The 23,850-nt window shown below is 38.6% G+C and overlaps 1 protein-coding gene across 2 annotated transcripts in view; it reads left to right on the top strand.

The window, feature by feature from the left end:
- VPS13C (vacuolar protein sorting 13 homolog C) overlaps positions 1-23,850 on the top strand; it is a 352,171-nt gene that overhangs the window by 21,498 nt on the left and 306,823 nt on the right. Inside the window, exons 3-7 of one of the 2 annotated variants that reach the window (XM_089671417.1) lie at positions 4,575-4,618; positions 6,970-7,012; positions 9,834-9,929; positions 17,383-17,484; positions 17,614-17,676. In XM_089671417.1, the coding sequence (XP_089527543.1) occupies positions 4,575-4,618; positions 6,970-7,012; positions 9,834-9,929; positions 17,383-17,484; positions 17,614-17,676 (348 nt within the window). The remainder of the gene's footprint in view (positions 1-4,574; positions 4,619-6,969; positions 7,013-9,833; positions 9,930-17,382; positions 17,485-17,613; positions 17,677-23,850) is intronic. The other variant, XM_089671418.1, reaches the window with a different exon arrangement.

Genomic DNA, 23,850 nt, shown 5'->3' with positions numbered 1-23,850 from the left:
CGTGAATCCTTAAATCATTAAAGATGTGCGCTCACCTCCTTACAAGCCTAACAGGCTTAATACACTTTTTGTTCACATACATGGAACCTGCTAGAATTTGCTGCAGCATGGAATGGATGTTGGATACCTCCTATGTATTCCACAATGCTTCTCTCCTTATACACTCGTTATCCTTGCAGGGATCTCTCCCTCCTTCAGCTGCTCCGGATCCCCTGCTCACTCCTCTTAGATGTTCCTCAGTGTCATGAAGCAAAAAAGAAATGTGGACATAGTGCTTTATCCTTATAAGACTTGCCTTTATTTAAATGCTCAATATATGCACTCACATTGAATAAAATTAAAAAGCGCTTTGGTATTAAAAAATCCTTTGCCTGTGTGTGCCCTGCACAGCATGTATGCTCTCTGGTGCCGAGTGACGTCGTAGCCCCACCCCTACGCGTTAGGCCATAGGTCACGTGGCTTCATCAGGGAGTTGTAATTGTCGGCGAGTAAGGCAAGTCTTATAAGGATAAAGCGCTATGTCCACATTTCTTTTTTGCTTCATGACACTGAGGAATATCTAAGAGGAGTGAGCAGGTGATCCTGAACAGCTGAAGGAGGGAGAGATCCCTGCAGGGATAACAAGTGTATAAGGAGAGAAGCATTGTGGAGTACATAAGAGGTATCCAACATCCATTCCATGCTGCAGCAAATTCTAGCAGGTTCCATGTATGTGAACAAAATGTGTATTAAGCCTATCTGTTAGGCTTGTAAGGAGGTGAGCGCACATCTTTAGTGATTTAAGGATTCACGAAAAGTCACAATTGGTGTGTTTTGAATCGCGTCATCACAAATCCCTTTTTTTTTTTTGGATTTTTTTTTTTTTTTTTTTTAATTTGATCCACATCACATTTAACTTGATATTCATTTATTTATATATGGTATATTGTTTGTTTTTCATGGATATATCATTTTGAAGTCACTAATTTATAAGTTTGTTTAGAGATTGGGAGCGCAACATTTTTGGTTATATGGTCTTAACTGAAAAAGAGCCCCTCCTGGAATGTATGACAAAGACGAACTCTGCTTTGCTCAGTGGGGGATCTATCTGCTAATACCCCATTGAGCAGGATTTTTTTTTTTTTTTTTTACATCAGGCCTGATTGGACCCATTTACTCCTGTCGGTCCATAGGGCAGCATAGACCATTCAATCAGGTAACAAGACAGCCGCTAAGGAAATGGTAAACAAAAAAGTTTAAAACAAGGAAATGTCTATTTGCTAATCCTAGCAGCCTAAGGATTTCAAATAGTTAATATTGATTGAGAGAATTTAGTTCCGCTTTAATATTCATCATGATGCTTTTACATTTGTTAGTAAATCTTGAATCCCATATTTCACCTTTTGTGGTTGTTTCTCTGTGTTGTCCTTTTTGACGCACTTACTGTATCTGTTCTCACTATATTATTTAAATTCTTTCCAGTGCATGTAAAACTTCTGATGTCCATGAACATCTCGTATCTAGTGCAATGGTGCAATTGACTCCTTACCATGTCATCAGCTAATTTCTTTCATATCTAGTTAATATTAGGCAGGATTGAAATACTTCATCCTATATACAGTAGACTTATTTTACCCTTTCTTAAAGAATATGTAAACCTTCACCTTGTGAAACCACCCATTTAGTTTAAAATATTCCCTCTGTTCTCAGCTGCATAAGAGCTGGGGGAGGAGGAACAGAAACTCACTGATCCTCCCAGTGAAAGGCTGCGCAGAGGTGTGTGTCAATACAAGTCTGATCCCGTCATAGAGTAATGACCATGGTGTGTTCTCCTGCTTAGTGTGGTCAGTTTTTAATAGGAAAGCAGAGGGACTGGCAGGAACACCAGGGATTTCACACAAAGGAAGCAATACAAAGAGAACAGGATGTTTTTAACCGCTTCCCGACTGCCCTATAGCAGAACTACTGTTGCAGGGTGGCAGAGCTGTGCAAAATCATGTGTGTGTGTGTATATATACGTGATTTTGCATTTCCTCTTAGGGGGCGCTCACCACCCTACCCGCGCTGCCATTGGCTGCTGCAGATGTCGATCACCAGGTCCTGGGTGGAGATTCCTCACCGGCACCTGGCGACCGCTGAGTATCACTGAGAGGGGAGAAATACACAGCAGTATGTTCCCCTAGTAAAGCGCACACCGTTAAGCCTTTGGTCACCCCAGATATTAACTTCTTCCTGCCCAGTGTCATTAGTACGGTGTCAGTGCTTTTTATTAGCACTGATCACTGTATTAGTTCCATTGTGATGTCAGTGGCAGTTAGTCAGTCCCCTCCCCCCAGTGTCAGAATGCCCATCGCCGCAATTACTAGTAAAAAAAAAAAAAAAAATCCAGCGTGTGTGTGTATGTATGTGTGTATATATATGTGTATATGTATGTGTGTGTATATGTATATATATATATATATAAAATATAAAATCCTTTTGTAGATGCTATAACTTTCACGTAAATCAATTAATTTACATCTATTGGGATTTTGTTTAGGAAAGACATGTAGCAGAATACATTTTGGCCTACATTTATGCTGAAATTTGACTTTTTTTTTTTGTTAAATGTTTGGGTTTTTTTTTTTTCAAAATTGTCAGTCTTTTTTTGTTTTATAGCGCAAAAAATAAAATAATGCAGAGGTGATCAAATACCACCAAAAGAAAGCTCTATTTGTGGGGGAAAAAAGGACATACATTTAATTTGGGTGCAGCGTTGCATTACCGCGCAATTGTTAAAGTAATGCAGCGCCATATCACAAAAAATGGCCTGGTCAGGAAGGGGGGTAAATCCTCTGGAGGGCAAGTGGTTAATACTAGTACATGGTACAGCAGGCACATATCAGGAGTATGAAATGTTGGGTTTAGGTACTCCTAAAGTTGGTTATAGACAGACATAATTTTTATCTTCTCTCAGCAGGCTAAATTTAAAATAAAAAAAACACAAGATTCCTCCATCCACACAAATAAGGTGGTTGGAGGAATATACCCCCCTCCCCCCTTCCCAGCCAGAACATTGTATTCAGTGGGACATGCCACACTGTGAATACTCTGATCACCATCTGCAGCTCCTGATAAAGAGGTTTTCCAGCATGTCCCTTTTGACAGAACTCATTTAGCCCGGGTTCATATATATGCGGTGCGGTATATCGCATGTGATTTGCACAGGAACCGCACCGCATTCCTGTGCAAGACACGTGATTTGTGTGCAGTGCAATTGGAGCCATACATTTTGTATGGCTCTAATCCTACTGCACCCACATCAGAAAGGTGCAGAACCATTTTTTTTTTTTTTTTTGGTACTAGAATCGGATTGCATGGGTAGTCACACCTATGCAATCTGATTCTGCACATCGCACCGCTTTTTGCAGACCGATTTCGGGGTGATTTTGGGGTGTTGTTAACTGGGTGCGATTCTGATGCGGTACGTAATTCTCACAGGAAACGCTGCAAATTCCGCACCGCATCAATGTGAACCAGGGCTTAACCACCTCCTGTCCGGCCGTTGTATATAAAGGGCCGGACGGTGGCAGTGCAGGGTCGGGTGGCCGTTGATAAACTGCCTCCCTGCACCCTGCTTGTGCGAGCTCCCTGGGAGCGCGCAGCACCAAGATCCGGTGCCCGCTCTGTCCTCCGGACACAGTGAAACGCTGATCATCGGACAGGACCTCTGTACGAGGTCCCGATCATGTGATCACTGATTGGCCAATCACTGATCACATGCAAAGTAGTAAGCAAGATGTTACTTGTGACATCATTGCTTACTATGTGTGAAATCTGTGAATTATCACAGAGGTCACATGGTACAAGGCTATTCACAACAGCCTTGTACCATGTGACAAGCTGTGACCAATCACAGCTCACTCAGCAGTTTTCAATGGCTGCAAGAATGCAGACAGAGAAAGAGAAATGATTGCTTTTACATCCTATATGGGTGTAAAAGCAATCAGTGTAAAAAAAAAAAATCTTCATCACCCCCCACAAGTAGTACAGTGTCACCATGGTGATACTGTACTGCTAGGGTGACAGTATGTAAAAAAAAAATACAAAATAAATAATATAAAAATGTAAAAAAAAAATGTTTAAAATTATAATGTTTGGTTATAAACTAATTTGGCTTTTTTTTTCTTTTTTTTTTACTAAAAAGATAACGGAATAAATTTGGCCAAGATTTATGATGAAATATTTATTTGCAAAATTGTATGAGAAAAACACTTTTTTCCAAAATTTTTGGACGTTTTCATTTACATAACAAACAAAAATAAAAATCCCAGCGGTGAATAAATACCACCAAAATAAAGTTTTATCTGTCTCAAAAAAATGGTAAGAAATTCATATGGGTATAGTGTTGCATGACCGCGCAATTGTCATTCAAAGTGTGATAGCACTGAAAATTGCCCTGGACAGGAAGGAGGTAAAAATGTCCGGTCAGGAAGTGGTTAAACAGTTCCCTACTGAACCGGCGAAATTTCAATCAGTGTATGGCCAGCTTTATACTGTTTGCTTTTTTTTTTTGGTCTGAATCGCATATTGAAATTTTATTTTTATTCTTCTAGGAAATGTATCACTTGAGAACCTGAAGATTCGAGAAAATGCACTGGTTTGTTAATTTGAATTTTATTTGTTTTTCAAAGCTAAATGTTACTGCCCAGTTTCTGTTTATTTTGCACAAAAATGTATGCTCCATCATACGACTACACATAAACACCACTCAACCATGATAACAGTATTTTAATATTGTAAGGTAATGGTATAACAAACTTTGCAATTCATTTTCATTAGTAATAATATAACAAGATGTTGTCCAGAGCTTAACCATGCAAATAATGTGGCTACTACCTGTAAATCTTGATTATGTTTAAAGTGGTTTAAACCCTTACATATACCCAGTGAAATGACTGGCCTCATGTGATATACGAGATGAAACAAATCCTCCTACATAAGTTGTACCTGTTTATCATAAGTTTTATGTTCTCTATGTCTGTTCAAAGTGCTGAATTTTAAAGCTTGTCTGAGAGTTCAGAAAAAAAGTGGGTGGAGAGCTGAAGTTACAGTCTGCAGAACTCCATGCTGAGAGCTGATTGGAGGGAAGGGACCCTTCCCCCCCCCCCCACCCTCCCTTCACATAGCTCACAGGAACAGAGCTGAGGCTGTCAATCCTGTTTGAGGTCTCTCTCCTGTCACCATTTTTATGTTGGTGTCAGAAGTAACTCATGCTGATAGCAGAAGAATGAAGCAGTAGACAGAAATGTCACTTAATGCTCTTAATTGAGACAAGTACACATTATAGAGGCATATGCTTTGTTCATATTCCATGTCTGAGGTTTACAACCACTTTAAGTTGAAATAGAAGTATTTAATATGCTTACTGTACAATCCAGTTGTTGCAGTTTACCAAATGTAGTAGCTGCATTATTTATTTATTTTTTTTCTGTGGATCTACCCAAAAATTCAGTGTCTTTGTCACTTCTTGTGAGCTGTGAAGAATACACAAATAATTGTATTGTCGCATAATCTAATAATCCCACCTATCTGCCTTATAACGCAGGTGAACAATACCAGACTCGTTTTAAGGTGCATGCACACTAGATGGCTGAAAACAAGTGCTAGAACCTCTGGCAGAAAAAAATGCAGCTTAAAAATGCTCAGTGGCAAGTATTGCACATGCATTTTATGGGGATTTGCTCTTATAAGCATTTTTTTTCCAATACATTCACTTGTGCTCATTTTTCACTAATCAATGTACACTTGAAAACGCTGAACACTCCTGTAAGCCACGATTATGCCCGTTGAGCATTTCTTCTGCCTGAAACCTCCTCTCAAAAAATGCACTTGTGATGGGTTTTCTTTTCCACCTAAAAACGTTTCTCTGCAAAATGTCTGTAAATGCCCTAATATGCACAGACAAATTGGCTAATATAGAGTTGCTTATCCAGGCTGAAGAAAGAAATGCCGAAAGCCTGTAGAAGCAGCATTTTCATGCCCAGTGTGCATGAAGCCTTAAAATTCAGCCTGTTTAAAAACTATTCCTACCTCCATAGATGCAGTGGAGAAGTGGGTGTAGTCACAAAGGGACCGGAAGAGTGTTATTTTAGGATTCCCCAGTGAAAATAAATAAAAAAATGCCTTTAAAAACAAATTCAGCTACCACATCTAAAGATGGGTAAGCTTCAATATACTACATTTTTCTATTTGAGTTTAGAAATGCTCCCTTTAAAAAGGCCAGTTCACACCACATGCAGTCCAGTGTATTTTTTGCATCAAAAATGCATTCATAGATTACATGGTTTCCAATGGCATAGTTCGCACCAGAGCGGTCAGTTCCAGCGCATTCCAGTTCCAGAAAAGTAAGAAGAACATGCTGCATTTTTTCTGCACTGAACTGTACTGGAACATATTAAAATGCTTCAGAAACACACCAAAAATGCACATGTCCTTATTTAAGTTGAAGAAAGAGAGGGGAAAAAATCAACTGGAACGCATCAACACGCATACAGAACACATCCAGACTGCATTTCTATGGTGTGAACCAGCCCTAAGAGTATAAAAGTTGGAAATATTTTCCACTGTGCTGGAGACAGTGGTCCTGAGCTGCTGTTAACATTTCTGGTTCTCCAGGACACATTCTGTGGAAGGCAAAATGAATTGTTGATAGCACAGGAAGAGGCTCCCATTTGGTGCTTGTATCTTACGCAGAGCCCACCCCTGTCCAGGGCAGTGAAATATTACAGGAATTCTGCTGATCCGGCAGGTAGGTATTTCAGAGGTCTAACTTTTGATGGGAGGAAAAAAGGGGAGTTATGAACCCAAAAAAAAGAGTAAGAAGATGAGAGCAACTGAAAGTTTGACAACACAAAATAATGACTTGATGTGCATTTGTTTAAATAAATGAAAATGTTAATGAGAGCCTGTTTTTTAGTTCATATCAAATAATACAGTTTTCCCTTTCAGAGTGAACTTGATGTGCCCTTTAAAGTAAAAGCTGGTTTAATTGGTGCGTATTTTACATTTAGTGAAATTATAGCTTTATGTTAAACTGTCATTATTGGTCTCTTTATTTTAGGTCAAATTTGTATTTTTTTTTTACATATATTTTTTGTTTGGTTTATCATTGAAACATTGAGGGCAGGAACTGATGTGAATGTACAATATATATGTAAAGTATTGCATACATTGTCGGTGCTATACATAAACACCTGTAATAAAACTCCAGTTTTATTGGGAAAAAAAAACCTTCCCGGACATGATATACACTTAGTTTAGCAAAATTTAGCACATTGCATGGGTTATGGAACAGGCTAAAGATTTTGAGAAATCTCGTAAAAAAAAAAAAAAAATCATGGTTTCAAGAAGCAAAATATGATTTTGCCAAGATTATGCCTGCTGCAAGTTTAAAGTTGTTGAACACTTACATATAACCAGTGAAGTGACTGGCCTCAGGAGATACACATAAGTGAAACTAATCCTCCTACATAAGTTGTACCTGTCTATCTATAGCCCTCAATACTCTATAGCCATATAAAACTGTGAATCTACCAGCAGCACAAAGCAGGGGCTTGGGATCTGAATTCACACACTGCACAGCTAAGAGAGAAGAACTGAGACACACACACACACTACAGTGACAACAAGCACAACTGTGGTTGTTGGTCACAGGCTGTGTGCTAGAGCTCTCCTTCCCTGCCACCTTTTTTCTTTTAGTGTAGGGAATAGCTGTTTGAAGTGACTTGTGCAAACAGAAGGAAGCAGCAGAGAGAAATCACACTCAGAGCTTTGGAGAGACACAAGTACACATTCTAGAAGGATGTGTTTTGATCAGATTTCATATCTGAGTTTTCTGTAGTACTGAGTTTTGTGTAGTGCATACTAGTTTTATCTAGTATGAATGTTTGATACATAGGTACATTGGTCCAGATTAGACCAGTGTAACTATGTATACACCATATGTGTCCAATTGTCCTTGAAGCTGGAAATCACAGAAATACACAGCTACTCCAGTGGACACACTAGCTTTCAGGTCCCATGCCGACAGGCTGTACTGCTGCATAATGAATACAGGAAGTTGGCTGTATTCACCATTCAGAGACTGCTTTCCATTCACTGAATGAATGCAAAACGTTCTCTGATTGAATGATGTGGAGAGCCAATGACGCCACTTGCTCCACCTCGTCCAATCAGAAAATTCTTCTGGTGCCTGTGCTGAGCAGGCGGCCTCCTGTATTCACAATGCAGTAGTGCAGCCACTCAGTACAGGACCCAGAAGTTAGTAGAGATCACTGGAGTAGTGGTGTCTACTTCAGTGCTTTTTGGCTCCCAGGTGGGTCGAACAGGTAAGGTGTATACCAAGCTGGACCATTTATACCTATGTATAAGATATCCATACCTGTAATTCTTAAAAGCTCAAAAAAGTAAAAATGTGACCCATGTAACAATTATATACATTTTTGAAAGAGACTATACTTTGTTTCTTTTTCAAACAGGTACAGATGGAAGGGACAAACTGAGGAAAAGTTTATCCCTGCACTAGTCTGTAATTTTAGTTTTTAGGGACAATTTACAGTTTACTTTGAAACAGTTCAGTTTAAACTTGATGTGTGGTTTAGACGTGTGATAGATGTAGTGCAGCACAGAACTTGCATAACATACATGAAAGAAATTGGAGATAAATTTGCCCTAAATGTATTTTTATACAGGTGCGAATAATGCCTTTCTTTAGTAAAAACTTGGCTTGAGCTTTCTGTTATGTGGTAAAATTAGTTTTGATCAATTGACATTCCTCTCCCCCCAGTTTGGATACCCATATAGTATCTATAGTGTTGTACTGAACTGTTTTGTAAAGGTAAATGTGATTTGTTTCCTGATCTGCCCCTTAGGGGATGGATTGGGCAGGGATCATCTTGTGTCACTGAGTAATTTGTGACACTGACAGTACTAGGCAGTACTATGTGTAAGCTATTTAGGGCACTGGGGCGAGTTGCACTAATATATCCACTGAAAAACATTTATGGAGTTTCCCTTTACTGGGGCTAGATATAAAAATAGTGTCTCTGAGTATTTTAGATCCTAGGTTGTTCGCATCCGTGTGGCAATCTCTAATTATGCTTGGCTTTCATTTTAAATTCAGCATGAATCCATTATCTATTTTACCTACGTACGTTTTTCATTAATAATTTAATTTAATTCCTAAGGTATCTGTCTTCCAGCTGCTTTAATTGATATAAAGATGGTCCAAAACAAATCACAGGCAACCTCTTGAATAATGTCTTCCCCCAGCTTCCAAAAATGGTGCTTAGTTGCCATGGTTGTAGCATTCTCTCTTTGGATCGTGTGCGTTAAGTGCATAAAATCAGTGAACCTTTTATTAGACAAATATCAAAGTCACACACAGATGTTCATCTACGCAAGCTTTGAAAATCACAGTTTGATCTTTTCATCAGAAGTTGGCGATTGTTAGAAAAGATAGGGTGAGCTGCATGTTAACTATCAATGGGCTGGAGTGCATTTCGGGAACAGATACTGCATGCTCAGAAATAAACTATACAGATTTCAGAATGCGTGATTTAACCCCATACCATTAAAGGACTTTTAGCCATAATGATTTGTGTAGCACCATCATCTCTGCTGACACAATACACTGAAACATACAGGCAATACAAATAGAAAAATAATTTTTAATAATAATTTTTAATGACACATATGGTTGTAAAAAAAATGGGAATAACAAGATACAATAGGACTGAGTCTTGCTATGCACACTTTCTCCTCCTTGTCCTATTTAAATTGTATAATAATGTATAATTGTTTTATATTAACAGAGAAACTCACTCTGAAAATACCATGGAAGAATTTATATGGTGATGCAGTAGTCGCTAACCTTGAAGGTTTATATCTCTTGGTGGTACCCGGAGCTAGTGAGTATCCCTTTTGAATAACCATAGATTCAAGCTATAAGATTAAAGTGGTTCTAAAGGTTTTAATCTTTTTTATTTAAATAACAAACATGTCCTGTGACGCACACTAAAAGATCGTAAAAGCAACACGTGCCACGATCCAAAGAATTTCAAGAACAAATGAGAAACAAAGTAATTGACATGTATCTGTCTGGAAAGGGTTACAAAGCCTTTAAGGCTTTGAGACTCCAGCGAACCATGGTGAGAGCCATTATCCACAAATTTGGAACAGTGGTAAACCTTCCCAGGAGTGGCCGACCTACCAAAATTACTCCAAAAGAACAACGATGACTCATCCAGTAGGCCATAAGACAACCCAGAACAATCTTAACAACTTCAGGCCTCAGTTTCCTCAGTTAAGGTCAGTGCCCATGATTCAACAATAACACCCCAGTCACATCAAAGCCGAGTCGGGTGACTTGCCAATTTGAGGTGCGATTTTGCAAGACATCTGACACAGATGTCAATGAAAATCGCACCAAAAGTAGTGCATTCACTACTTTAGAAATTAGTGTGGCTCCGACCAAGTCGGAACCGCACTGATATGACTGCTCTAATAGCGGACATTAGGGTGCGACTTAGCATATGATTTGCAAGTCGCATGGCATGCAAATCGCATGTTAAGGTGCACCCGCTGTGACCGGCGTGTAAGAAAGTGACCGTGCAAAAATGACCTCCATGGTTCCAAGGCGGAAGCCACTGCTGAGCAAAAGAACACAAAGACTTGTCTCACATTCCCAAAAACATCTTTATTATCCCCAAAACTTTTGGGCAAATATTCTGTGGACTGAGACAAAAATCGAACTATTTGGAATGTGTGTATCCAGTTACATCTGATGTAAAACTAACTCAGCATTTCATAAAAAGAACATCATACCAGCAGGCAAACATGGTGCTGGCAGTGTGATGGTCTGGGTCTGCTTTGCAGCTTCAGAACCTGGAAGACTTGCCATAATTCATGGAACCATGAATTCTGCTCTCTACCAGAAAATCCTAAAGGAGAAAGTCTGGCCATAGGTTTGTGATGTCAAGCTCAACCGCATTTTGAATTTTGCAGCAGGACAATGATCGGAAACACACCAGCAAGTCCACCACTGAATGGCTCAAAGCATCAAATGTAATGTTTTTGAGTGGCCGAGTCAAAGTCCGAACCTAAATCCGATTGAGATGCTGTGGCATGACCTTAAAGGATAAGTTCAGCTTTCATAACATGTTACACCCATATTCAGGATGTAGCATGTTATGAAAGGACCTGCCCCTGTTCTTCCTTGCTCCCCTGCTTTGACAGCTAGCAGGGATCTTCTCCCCCTGCTAACTGTCAAAATATTCTGTGAATGAGAAAACTACAAGTCCTGACAGCCTTTTAATAGATTCTTCCTGAGTGTATCAGCATGTCGTGTGAGATGTACAGCCAAGCAGATATGCTGACGGGTCTGCAGGAGTCCTGTATGGCACCAGCGATCTGCTGATTGCTGGTGCAATGCTTTACAGGCTCCTGCAACAAAAATGCACAGTTTTTTTACATGCTAAAAAAAGTACATTTATTATTTTTGTTAAAAGGTGAACTTAGCCTTTAAACAGGCTGTTCATGCTCAAAAACCCTCTAATGTGGGTTACAGGCTGTTCATGCTCAAAAACCCTCTAATGTGGGTTACAGGCTGTTCATGCTCAAAAACCCTCTAATGTGGGTTACAGGCTGTTCATGCTCAAAAACCCTCTAATGTGGATTTAAACAATTCTGCACAGAAGAGTGAGCCTAAATCCTTTCACAGTGACGTGAAAGACTCATTGTCAGTTATCACAAACTCTTTGTTTGCAGTTGTTGCTGCCAAGGGTGGCACAACCAGTTATTAGGTTTAGCAATTACTTTTTCACATAGGACCAGGCAGGTTTGGACAGCTTTTTTCCCCTAATAAATTAAATCACTGTTTAAAAACTGCATTTTTAATTTACCCAGAATATCTTTGTTGTAATAAAAATTAATTGATGATCTGAATCATTTAAGTGCGAGAAATATGCAAAAAAAAAAAATCAGGAAGGGGGCAAACTCATTTTCACTTCACAGCACTGTATGAAGGTCCCTACCTCCTCTATATTATACATGGGAACCCTATTGCTTCCCGTCTGCCTAATTTACCATACTCAGTATGTATTGTTTCTGCAACAAGGATTGTTGTCTGTGTTCTTTCTTCTGTATGATTTGCCCAAAATGATTACGCTCTTACTGGCCTTAATGTATATCGCCTCTATATTAGGGTATGCATGTGTTTTTCTTTTATGACCATGTTTGTACCTTTTATGGTCCATCATGGACATTGTTTTTTTTCTATCGCTTTATCTGAATAATGTAATAAAAAGAGATTAAACAGAAAGGTAGAGGTTCTTCCTAAATGATGGTTACCAGTAATCTAAAAGAATTGATTCCCCCTGATGTTTTCCTCCCATCTTTAATCTCGAGTGGCCTTTGCATCTACCAAGCACATTCAGAAAGTGGCACCTCCTAGGTCTCCAGTGACCTGCCTGCTCAGCAGCTATTAGATATTTCAGGAGGTGGTCCACAGTGTTAGCTCTTCCAAAGCTCTGTGGGTTGCTTAACTAGTTTTAAGTTTATCCTTTGCACTATAGCACTACAACTTAATGTATACGAGATACAATTTATAGTAATATCCGTATTCACATACTGCTACCGAGACACATTGCGTCACAAAATACATGAAACCATTCATGTGTTCCATCTCCACAGCAGACTAAAATCAAATAGTCATACAAGCACACAGACTTCAAAACAATATAATTTTGTGTCATTAATCTACAAGTGTGATTATTTTTTTTTTTTTTTAGATAGTGGGAATAAATTGGAGCACTGATAAAATCTGCTAAAAACCTACAGGTGTTTCTCGTATGACCCCAACCCAGTGGTGCTTCTTGGCCATGTATCTGGAATGATTTAAGTCAAAATAATTATTTCTTGACTAGAAAACTTCAGATTAACAGTAAAATAAGCACTCTAAAATATACATTTCTGCTAATTTGCCACACCGCATACATGTTTTAAACAACCCCAATAAATGTTTTTTTTTTCTCAAAGAGAAAATTGGAATCCAATATTAGGCCCTAAACATTCACTAATAATTGTCATCAGAAACATGTTATAAAAGAAGGCAAAATTAGCTTGAAATCAGGTCAAATGCATTTCAGTAGGAGGTGAACTGCAAGTTAAAAGCACTTATCAATAAATTCTGACTGATCTGAGAAGCGTCTAAAATTGATGTCAAACTGATGCCTTCGACATAAGCCCGAAGCCCATTGACACAGGCCATTAGTATAAGTACTTTGAACGGCGGGGGGAGCAGTGAAGTCCTAATTCGCACCTTGTCTAGTCTGAGAACACCTTGTATTCATTGAAAATAGAAACAGAACGTCTCCATGTATAATGTACAATAATAAATGGTGATTGTTCTAAAGGAGCAACTCCTTCTGTTCATTATGCGGAAGCGCAGCTGCTTGACACAGTACCTGGAAGACTGCGATAATCACTGTAGTAGCGCTGACTACTACAGTGATCCTCCACTTCCACAGGCATGGTGTCTAAGCTGGGCCAAGCTATGACTATGCAATAAAAACCATAACTGTAGTTCAACTTTACTGGAGTTCAACATTAAGGAATAGCCTCAAGGACTACATTAAATCTTTTTCTTTTTACTTTGGTAAGAGCTTTAAAGCTTCAGCACCCTCTAGCAGCTTTTAGCAGCTTGTGACTTATGACTCTTGTGATACTCATAAACATCATGAATGTTTGGTAAAGAATCTGAAATAAAGCTGAGAATGGACTGGGTGGATAATTTCACTAATATAACCAAAACTATCAAATCTATTTTATTTTAGCTATTTGTGTTGATCAGACCATTAGGATCTCTAGTCTAGACTGTTGAGGAAGCCTCCATTGCATGTGCTCTTTACATCTAGACTGAATACTTAAAGTAGACTAGTATAACCCACTCCTGCTTGTCTTTTTCTTTCCTTTGTTACTTCTCAGTGATAACAGTGGTAGGAACAATCCTTTTAAACCTCAGCATCTGTCCTTACAGTCAGTTGACATAGTAGCATGTAGGAATAAATGTGCACAAAAATTAAACTGCTACATTTGAGGAGTTCTACAGAAGGCTACATAATGGAATACAAATTATTAATGTATTAGGTAGATAGATGAATGCCAGGGAAATAATGTTTTATAAGCAAAGAAAAAAAATCTTAACGTACAAATGATCAGAGCATTAAGGCTTCTTTTACAGGCATATTAAAGTGTTACTAAACCCACAACAGTAAAATCAGTCTGTATATGCAGTAAAGCATGCTTGGTATACTCCCTGTGGAACCTAAGGGGTTAGTCTGCTGGATTGTGTAAAAAGGCTGTTTGATCCTGTCTTCTGTGATCCTTCCCTTCTTCCACAGTCCCCAAGCCATCTGTTGATAGTACAGAGCTTTAAGAGGCAATCTGCACATGATCAGTTTGGTGTGTATTGCTAGAGAGGTTTTTTGTTTTTTTTGGGGGGGGAGTGTGCATGTTATCGCCACAGGGCCAATCGGCACTGTCTAGACCGAGGGTTAGGGGTCATGCAGCCTCATAGGATAGTAAGAGGAGAATGAAAACAAAAACACCGCCTACAAAATTAACCAGTGCTCAGCCAAACACTGTTAGAAGTCACAAGACTGCTACATACTGCTGAGAAAACGTATTTAGCAGTTTATATTTACTAAAATAATTGCATTTCCATGTTCTGTTTACTGTGCGAGACAAGATATAGAGAATGCAGGGTCCTGGGTTTAGCAACACCTTTTAAGCTATTACAAGTTTGTTAAAAAGGTCATTATTTCTCAAAAAGCCAGAATTATTTTATTTTTATAACGGTTTGTTTTAAAGGTATCATTTGCAATAAATGTTTGGATTTTTATTTTTACCTACATATCTAGTTCCAGTTAACACAGAACACAGTTATTCCTTGTAACTGCATTTCAGGGCCTATTCAGACTACTAGAAAAATGCATGATGTGTTTACAGCAGGTTTTTAATGTGTTAAATGAAAGTTCAGTGCAAGACACATTTTACATGCATTTTCTGCATGGCCCCCTACAGGCATGGGGGAAATATGGAGGTCTGACTTTAAAAACACACAAATTAACCCCTATATTGTGTTTTCAGTGCATTTTCAATGCATTGCCTTTGACTATAATTTAACACATTTTACCAAAACACACAGTGAGCAGGATTTTTCAAAAATGCAACACTCTCCTCTAATGCATCTCAGCAATGTGAGCAGCTTCATTCCTATAATTATTGTAATCAAAGCTTTCATGCTCTTTTAGCACAGTGTCATCCTGCGTTGTAACGCTCATAAAACGCACTGCTGTGAAATATGCATACCTTAACTAAAATGTACAATTTACAGCTCGGTACTAAAATTTCTAACTGATGGATGTAGTTTCACAATGACCAGGCAAAATATGTTATTTATTAACTTAAATATAAATGCTTATCTTTGCATTTTTCCAAGATAATCCATTATGCAAGTATAGTCTAGTAAAGGGAGTATAGTAAAGCTGAACTCCAAGAAGGCACCAAAGAAACACATGAATGCTGCTCTGTATTCATTAATATTAAATATAATGTGTAAATACCTTTATTTGACTTGATGTAAGCCTCTTGCAGTTCCCTGTAAAGCAGCACTCGGGATGAGGGAGGAGCTGCTCTGGTAATCAATCCAGTGTGATTGTGGGTCTGTGGGTTAGCTTTTTTCTCATGGCAATAAAAAGTGCTCCATCTCCTTGTATTATTCCTTGTTAGTATAGTGAGAAAGAAAAAGGTACATGGTGCCTTATCGTTTTTTAAAAGAACAATTTTATTCACAACGTCTTCTTATGCACTCACAAGTATTCAGTATAAAAAGTGCTGAGTTAAAATCAGTAAAACCGCTAAATGCGTTTGTGACAGGTCTCCTGCGTGGCTGCTCACACTCGCTCACATAGACTATTTAACCACTTGACCGCCAAAAGATTTTCCCCCCCTTAAAGACCAGGCCATTTGTTACAATACGGTGCTACATTACTTTGACTGACAATTGTGCGGTCATGCAATAGAGCTTTCTTCTTTTAGTGGTGGTTGATCACCTCTGGGTTTTTTATTATATATATTATATATAAATGAAAAAAAAAACATTTAAAAAAACAAATTTTAACTTTCTGCTATAAAACATCTCCAATAAAAAAAACAACAAAAAAAAAACTGTCTTCATAAATTTAGGCCAAAATGTATTCTGCTACATATTTTTGGTAAAAAAAAAAAAGTCCCAGTAAGCGAATATTGATTGGTTTGCGCAAAAGTTATAGCGTCTACAAATGACAGTATATATACTGGAATTTTTTTAATGTTTATACTAGTAACGGCAGCGGTCATCAACTTATAGCAGTACTGCGATATTGTGGCAGACAGTCTGACACTAACTTTCGCTTTGTGGGAACCAGTGACACTAATATAGTGATCATTGCTAAATTGTACACTGTCACTGTATTAATGACATTGGCTGGGAGGGGTTAAAGTCTAGGTAAATCAAAGGGTTAATTGTGTGCCTAGTCGGTGTTTATATGTTTACTGTGTGCTGTTTTTACTAGGCAGTTTGCTAGATTTTTTATTTAGCAGATCGCCATTGACATAACCCAGCCCTGCCTTGTTTACATCTGGAAGTGCAAGGCCTCCCTGTCCCCAGGGCTCCCGCAACACTTTTAAGACCATTCATAGGAGGTGGTGAACCCCAAATGAAAGAATTAAATGGACCATGGACACGCCAAAAATATGAACAGGGGATCCATGTGGGGGAATTCCATAAAAAATAGAGTAAGGCTAGGATTATCTTAATTTTGAGAAGATTAATACGCCCAAACAGGGACAAAGGAAGATTGCGCCACTCCGCAATCTTGGTTTTTAGAAGATCAAGTGTAGTAGGTTCAAGGAGTAATAATCTATGACCTTAACAGACACCCAAATGCCTAGATAGGTAAACTGAGACACCCATTGCAGAGGCAGAGACGCAGCTACAATGGCCCAAGTCCCAGGGTGTAATGGTAGGATTATGGATTTATTCCAGTTTACCTTGAGTCCAGAAAAATTGGCACACATATTCAAAATGCGGAGGATCGCTTTTAAGGACAGACCTGGGTCCTTAAGAAAAAGCAAAAGTTCATCTGCATATAATGCAACGCATTCCTTAATGGATCCTACATGTAGCATTCCAGTCCATCTTTAAATTTAATTGCTACATACCTTATCAAACCTGTCAGATGGTACAATGATATATTATTGATATTGCACTTTGTAAACACATTTAGACTATATAGATTTTTACTTTTTCATTTATCTCAGGCATGAAATATGATGCAGAGAAGGAAGAGAAAAATCTACAAGAGGCAAAACAGCGTGAGCTACAAAGGATTGAAGAAGCTCTGCAGAAAGCTGCTGAAAAAGGTAAATTTCTTATTGCTTGTGTGCACATGACTGAATCTGTGTCTGAATCCTGGAATATCATCATTGACTTTAAGAATAAACGGAACCTGTTAAATTTTTAATTTTTGTTGTTTTAATGCTGGCCACCAGATGAGGGCGTTCTTGGAGACTGCTACAACTTACAGAGCTTTGTGTATAGTAATAAAAATTCTGGTGCGTATAGATTACTCTATCATTACATACATACATACATACAGTGCTCAGCATAAATGAGTACACCCCAACAGATTTGTCAGAAAAACAAACCAGATTTGTTAATTTGCACACCAAAGTATTTTTCCTAACAAACTCATTCAAGACCATATTGCAAAAATAAACACACCCCAATGAAAGTCTTAGGAGCAAAGCTAAATTTTAGGCAACAAAATCCTAATTAACAAGCATTCAGCTACATGTGAGTCTAATTATTCATTAAACCGGTGTCCAGCAGACAGTTGATTATAAAAGGGGCTACTTAACAAAGAAAATCCCTTCCCATTTCATGCTGTCAGCATTGGCACCACACGGAAGGCCCAAGAAAGAAAATATTTTCTTTACACAAGAAGATCAGCAAAGCTTTGTTTATCAGTCAGAATACTGTAGGAAAAGTGATACAAAATTTGAAAAAAAAAGCTGGAACTGCAACCATCTCTCAGCAATGTCCAGGCCGTCCATGGAAGTTAACACCTTGATAGGAGTGTCTAATGATGCGAAGGGTTGAAGAAAATCTCCATGCAAGTTCACTGCGGTTAGCTAAAGAAATATCCAAACTGGGGTGATTGTTTCCTGTGACACAATACAGCGTACACTGCAGAGGAGTGGAACTCATGGGAGTTGTCCACGAAGGAAGCATCTCCTAAAGCCCATGCCCAAAAAGCCCGCCTAAAATTTGCCAGGGCCCATGCAGAAAAAGATGACTGATGGGTTTCTGTACTCCTGGAGTGATGAGACCAATATAAATGTTTTTGGAACCGATGGCTTTGAAACTGTATGGTGTCACAAAGGTGAGGAGTACAAAGAAAAATGTGTGATGCCTACAGTGAACAGTGGTGGTGGCATTGTCCTTCTGTGGGGCTGCATGAGTTCTGCTGGTGTCAGGGAGCTGCATTTCATTGATGGTATCATGAATTCACAGATGTACTGCTCTATATTGAAAAAGAAGCTGCTACCATCACTCCATGCCCCTGATCGTCGTGCACCTTTCCAACATGACAATGATCCAAAACACACATCCAATGCCACTATAGCATTTCTGCAGAAGAACAGGGTGAAAGTGATTCAGTGGCCAATTATGTCTCCTGATCTGAACCCAATCAAACGCCTATGGGGAATTCTGAAGAGGCAGGTTGAACATCACTCTCCATTCAGCATCCAGGCTCTAAAAAAGGTCGTTGTTGAAGAATGGAAAAAGATAGATGTTGTAATATGTCACCAACTTGTTCTTTCCATGCCTAGAAGACTTGGTGCTGTCCTTACAAATCATGGAGGTCATACAAAATACTAGATGTCGTAGTTTTTGTTGTGGGGTGTATTTATTTTTGCATCAACTAATTTGATTAAAATTTTAGATTCTGTAATCTAAGTTATATTAATAACCTTACTTTCATGTAATGAGCTAAACAAATGTTCTATAAAACTCAGTTTTGTCAAACCTTTGGAAATTGTTCTTGTGTTCATTGAGATATTGATTCAAATCTTACTTTTCAAAAGAGTTGTACTCATTTATACTGAGCACTGTACATAATTTACTTTCATGCCACCCTTTAACTCATTGGGTATGAAAGCAAATTTTCTTTAATTATTCCAGTCTTATTTTCTCTCATCGCTCTTTATCTGTCTTTCACTGTCACAATATTATAGCAGCTGATGTGTAGGAAAGTCTTTGCTCACCCCATCCACATTTGTTACTGGTTTAGTACTGTTGTATCATGACGTACAGTAGTTAAGCTGAACAGAAGTGACCTCACACAGGACCTAAGTCAGTATTTTAATACTGATTAAGCCCCACCCTCTATCGTTATGCCCTGTATGCCTAATTTTCTTTTAAATCTTTAACATATAAGGCTGTGAAATATTTTGATGTCACAGCAATAATCTGAAATTTATAATTACAGTTGAGCTTATTACACCTATGCGTGTTACAAGTTGTCCTTACTGTGACCCCAGACCAAATTGAAAGCGTCATTGCAAGCACTAACCTAAGTCTCCCGGTGACTCCAGCATTGTCCGGTGCAAGCTTGCCTGGCCCACTGAAACAGACCAACAAAGAAAGTGGAACGCCACACATCGATGTTCAGCCCAGTTAGAATGTATAAGAAAATGGCTTAAGTGCGTCTCCTCTAGAAGCCCACGCCCCTGTGCGGCTTTCCATTTTCTTTGCTAACTTGTCCTTTTTTGTTTTGCCTTGGGAGTAGTCAAAAGGTATAGCAGTACACAGGACTGGTGCAGATTTTAAACGATAACTGTTCTTTTAAAATACTAAAGCTCTGTTGGTTTAGCTATTTCTGTGGCTGCTGACAGACTTTACCAGTGTACTCCCTTGCTTTTCTTGCCTTGTGCTTCAAAACCTGCCATTACATTTCAAGGCTAATATTGCATCTTGCTTGTCTGCAGTCTACATTGTAACTGGAGACAAGGACTGAGAACAGCAAGGGGACATTGCTTACCCATACCTGTTCAATGTCCTCAGTGCTTGGAGCTAGGGCTGAAGCAACAAATCAACATAATCGATATTAATCAATTATAAAAACAGTTGACCTGCATTCAGAATGCATTACTTGTTTCGTTGTCAGTATACACAGTGCAGTACACATACAGCTTAGTACACCATTCGTTCATGTTAGTAAGTGCCTGAGAATGTGTGAGTAGCAATGCATCATGGGATATGTAGTCCAGGGCAGGAGAAGGAAGTGAAGTAAGGGCATTGTGCAGGGAAGATCAGCATCTGAACCCAGAGAAACTGGAGACTGTTAGACTTCAGGTAATTTAAGGTGTTACAATTAAATTGAAAATTAAAAGTTTACCAGTATTGTGCAATATATTTAAAATGATTATATCCATGTAAGAAAGTTTCAACCTTTTAATACTACTTTAAATAAAAAGATCTATTTGCCCCGCCTTCATCCTTCATGTAGATTCATTTCTGACTGCCAGTTAAAGTAGAACTATAGGCAAAACCTTTTTTTTTTTTTTCCCCATTTTGGATAGCGTAAAGGGGGGGGGGTGATAACCCCTACTATTTCTTTTCACTCCCTCTTCCATAGCCAAAACAGGAAGTGAGAGGAAAACCCTGAAAAAATAAGGTTATCTTTCGGGGACCCCCAGGTCACCGGAACTAGTGTCCCCATTGGAAGATTTCTCCTCTATTACATTTCTGGGGGCAACTCAAAATTTGGGGTTTTCATTTATTTTCAATGATAATGGTAAACAGGGCAAATGGAGAGGGTGAATCTCCCTAACAGGGGCACAGACAGCAATAAAAACCTGTCAGGTGTTCTAATCTTTCCTACTTCTGGGTATAATTTTATATATATATTTGACATATTCTTACTTTTACTGTTTCACCCCTATAGTAGTGATTTATCTCCAACTCAGCTGCAGACATTTGTTTTTGTACTGTGAAAGGCGAATGTTTGTTTTTTTTTTTTAACCCCATCATGACAGGTGATACAAAAAGCTTGCTGCTGCTACTAAATGTCTAAATTACAGCAGGAGCAGGTAGCTTTTATCAAGCTACCTTCCAATCACAAGGGGGTCTGTCATGCATAATATATGACAGTCCTGTCTGGAAATCTGGCATTTTTTTTTTGTTAAATAAAATTTTTGATCTCTGAGTCTGATATGTACCCAGTTCTACCTTTTATAAGTTTATATATCCTTTCTGTTATTCTGATAGAGGATTAGATGTTTGGTTCCCTAACCATATACAGAAGCTGGTTGTTTATATTTACCCACTGCATATAGATGTTCAAGAATATTTCTTTTCTTTAAACTTTACATGTTAAAGAAGAAATCCTTTCAAAATAGTTATTTTCCAGTGCTGTGCGGCTGTGCCTGAACTGCATGGGTTAAATGCTCGTATTTTGTCTAGGGTCTCGGAAAGCAAAGAAATACTTAACTAATCTGCCGTTCCTCTGAGCGCAAGACTGGTCCCCAGCGCTCCTGCCCCCTGCATGCTAGCGGTCTTTTTCCTAAATCCCTGGACCAAATGAGCACTTAATCTACTGCATGGGAAAATGTTTTGACCGGAGTTCTGCTTTAACTAAATTGCACATCACACTTTTTTTACTTTTAGCTGTGTTGTGGTTTTTTTTTTTGGTTTTTTTTTGTTCTGCTTTTTAAAATTAATTATAGTTGTGTAATGTTAATGTAAACTTTAAGTTTTTTTTTTTTTTTTTTTTAACGCTTCAGTTTTTTTTCATTAAATTCTTATGAATGAAGGAAAAAATAGCATATTGAGGTTTTTATCCGATTAATCAAAACAACAAAAATATTAATAGTTGCAGCCCTATTAGGAGCCAATAATGATGGTTTCTAAACCTCACTGAACTAATGTAATCATTGAAGAAATAGACTATGAACTACTAAAAGAAAATTTCCCCTGCATATGTTTTGCTAAGCCATTCCCACCCCTCTGTCATGTGATTTTACCCAGTCAGTTGTGGAAAGCAGAATGCACATCTAGAGAAAAATATGAATGCCTTCTTCCTGGTCTGTAGATGTGCTGTTTTTACTATAGCTTAACTAATGCTGGAATGCTTGCTTCCAGCAGTTTCTTTCTTTTTTTTCCCTACAAAGCTAGAGAAGCAGTGATGGGCTGCAGAGAGTGAGAGTACACACAAGTATGAAGCATGGCAAGAAAAGTAAAGTTGAACTTTTTTTTTTTTGTCCCCCCCAAAATAGGAGAAGTAGTGATAGGCTGATAGGCTACAGAGAGAGAAAAGCACACACCAGGAGAGCGTGTCTTGAAGACTAAGGGCTCTTTCTCACTTGTGGTGTCCTCTGAAGAGCAATCCAAATTCGGTACGCTTTTCAGGGGACATTTGGCAGGTGGTGAGGAGGTGTTATATTGCCTCCTTACCACCTTATTTAACTCTGCAAATGCCGCACTACCTTGCCACAATAGTGTCATTTCCATGTGGTTGTGGAACAGTCCCATTATTCTCAATGGGTGAATTTAACAAGCATTGCCACTTGTTAAATCCTGCCATGGCTGCAGCATGTGAATAGCCTTGTCAGCCTATTGGGCTGTGATTTTAAGATTTGGATGGGTGGCCAAACCATGGCTCAACTACCTGTTTTTACCATCCACATTGCCTGTGTAAAATGGCTCAGAAAGAATAATTTATCAAAACTGGACCAGCCAGAATCTAGAGTAGCTAATCATGTCAATCAGCTTCAATATTTCGTTTTCAGAGCTTAAGACCCCCTTCTTAACTGTGCCTTTTAGGTGTGGTATGTTATATTAAAAAAAAAAAAAAAGTTCTGCATGCTGCATCTTTGGTGTGCTTCCATGAAAACATATATAGAGTTCTATGGTAATGCACCAAAAATGCATCGCACCAAAAACACAAATATGATAGATATACACATGTCTGTCGCACAGCAGGCATAGTATGATTGATCTATGCCAGGTACAATCTAGTCCCATATAGCATACTCATTTTCTATGACTTTCTGTATTGTCATACACTGTGAATTCATGTCTGCTATATGATAAACTGCATATAACTTGGGTACTTATAAAATGTACTGTTTTTCTGCTGCTGTTCCTCTTATGCAATGGATTTGGCTCATGCCATCACTTTGTCTGCATTGTTTGTCATCCTCCCTTCAGTGGCAGTGGATTTGAATAATTTCCTCATAGCTATATTTACATTTTCCTGACTATGCCCTAATTTCCTTGACAACATTGTCATTACGTGTATTTTTTAAGTTCGTTTTGGCAGACCTTTTACTTCACAGTTGTCTTTCCTTTTCTAATGCAAAATTAGGATGCTGAAAAATACCCCTGTGCATGGTGTGATCTGTCCTTAATCTGTGCTTACACAACGCCATTGTTTTAGCATTATTATTATTATACAGGATTTATATAGCGCCAACAGTTTGCTCAGCGCTTTACAATATAACGGGAGACAATACAGCAACAATTCAGTTCAATACAAGAGGGGTTTGAGGGCCCTGCTCCTTAGAGCTTACAATCTAGGAGGGAGGGGCTAGTGGTACAAACGGTAGTAACTGTATGGGATGGACTGGTTGGAAGAGTAGAAGATTCCAGTATTAGCCGAGGGCAGGATAGGCTTCCCTGAAGAGAGAGGTTTTCAGAGATCGCCTAGAAGTGAGCAGAGT

This window comes from Staurois parvus, unplaced genomic scaffold (assembly GCF_062004578.1).
Source record: "Staurois parvus isolate SC_StPar_1 unplaced genomic scaffold, SC_StPar_1.0 ptg000105l, whole genome shotgun sequence".
Taxonomy (NCBI): Eukaryota; Metazoa; Chordata; class Amphibia; order Anura; family Ranidae; genus Staurois; species Staurois parvus.
This window is presented reverse-complemented; position numbering and strand designations above follow the sequence as displayed.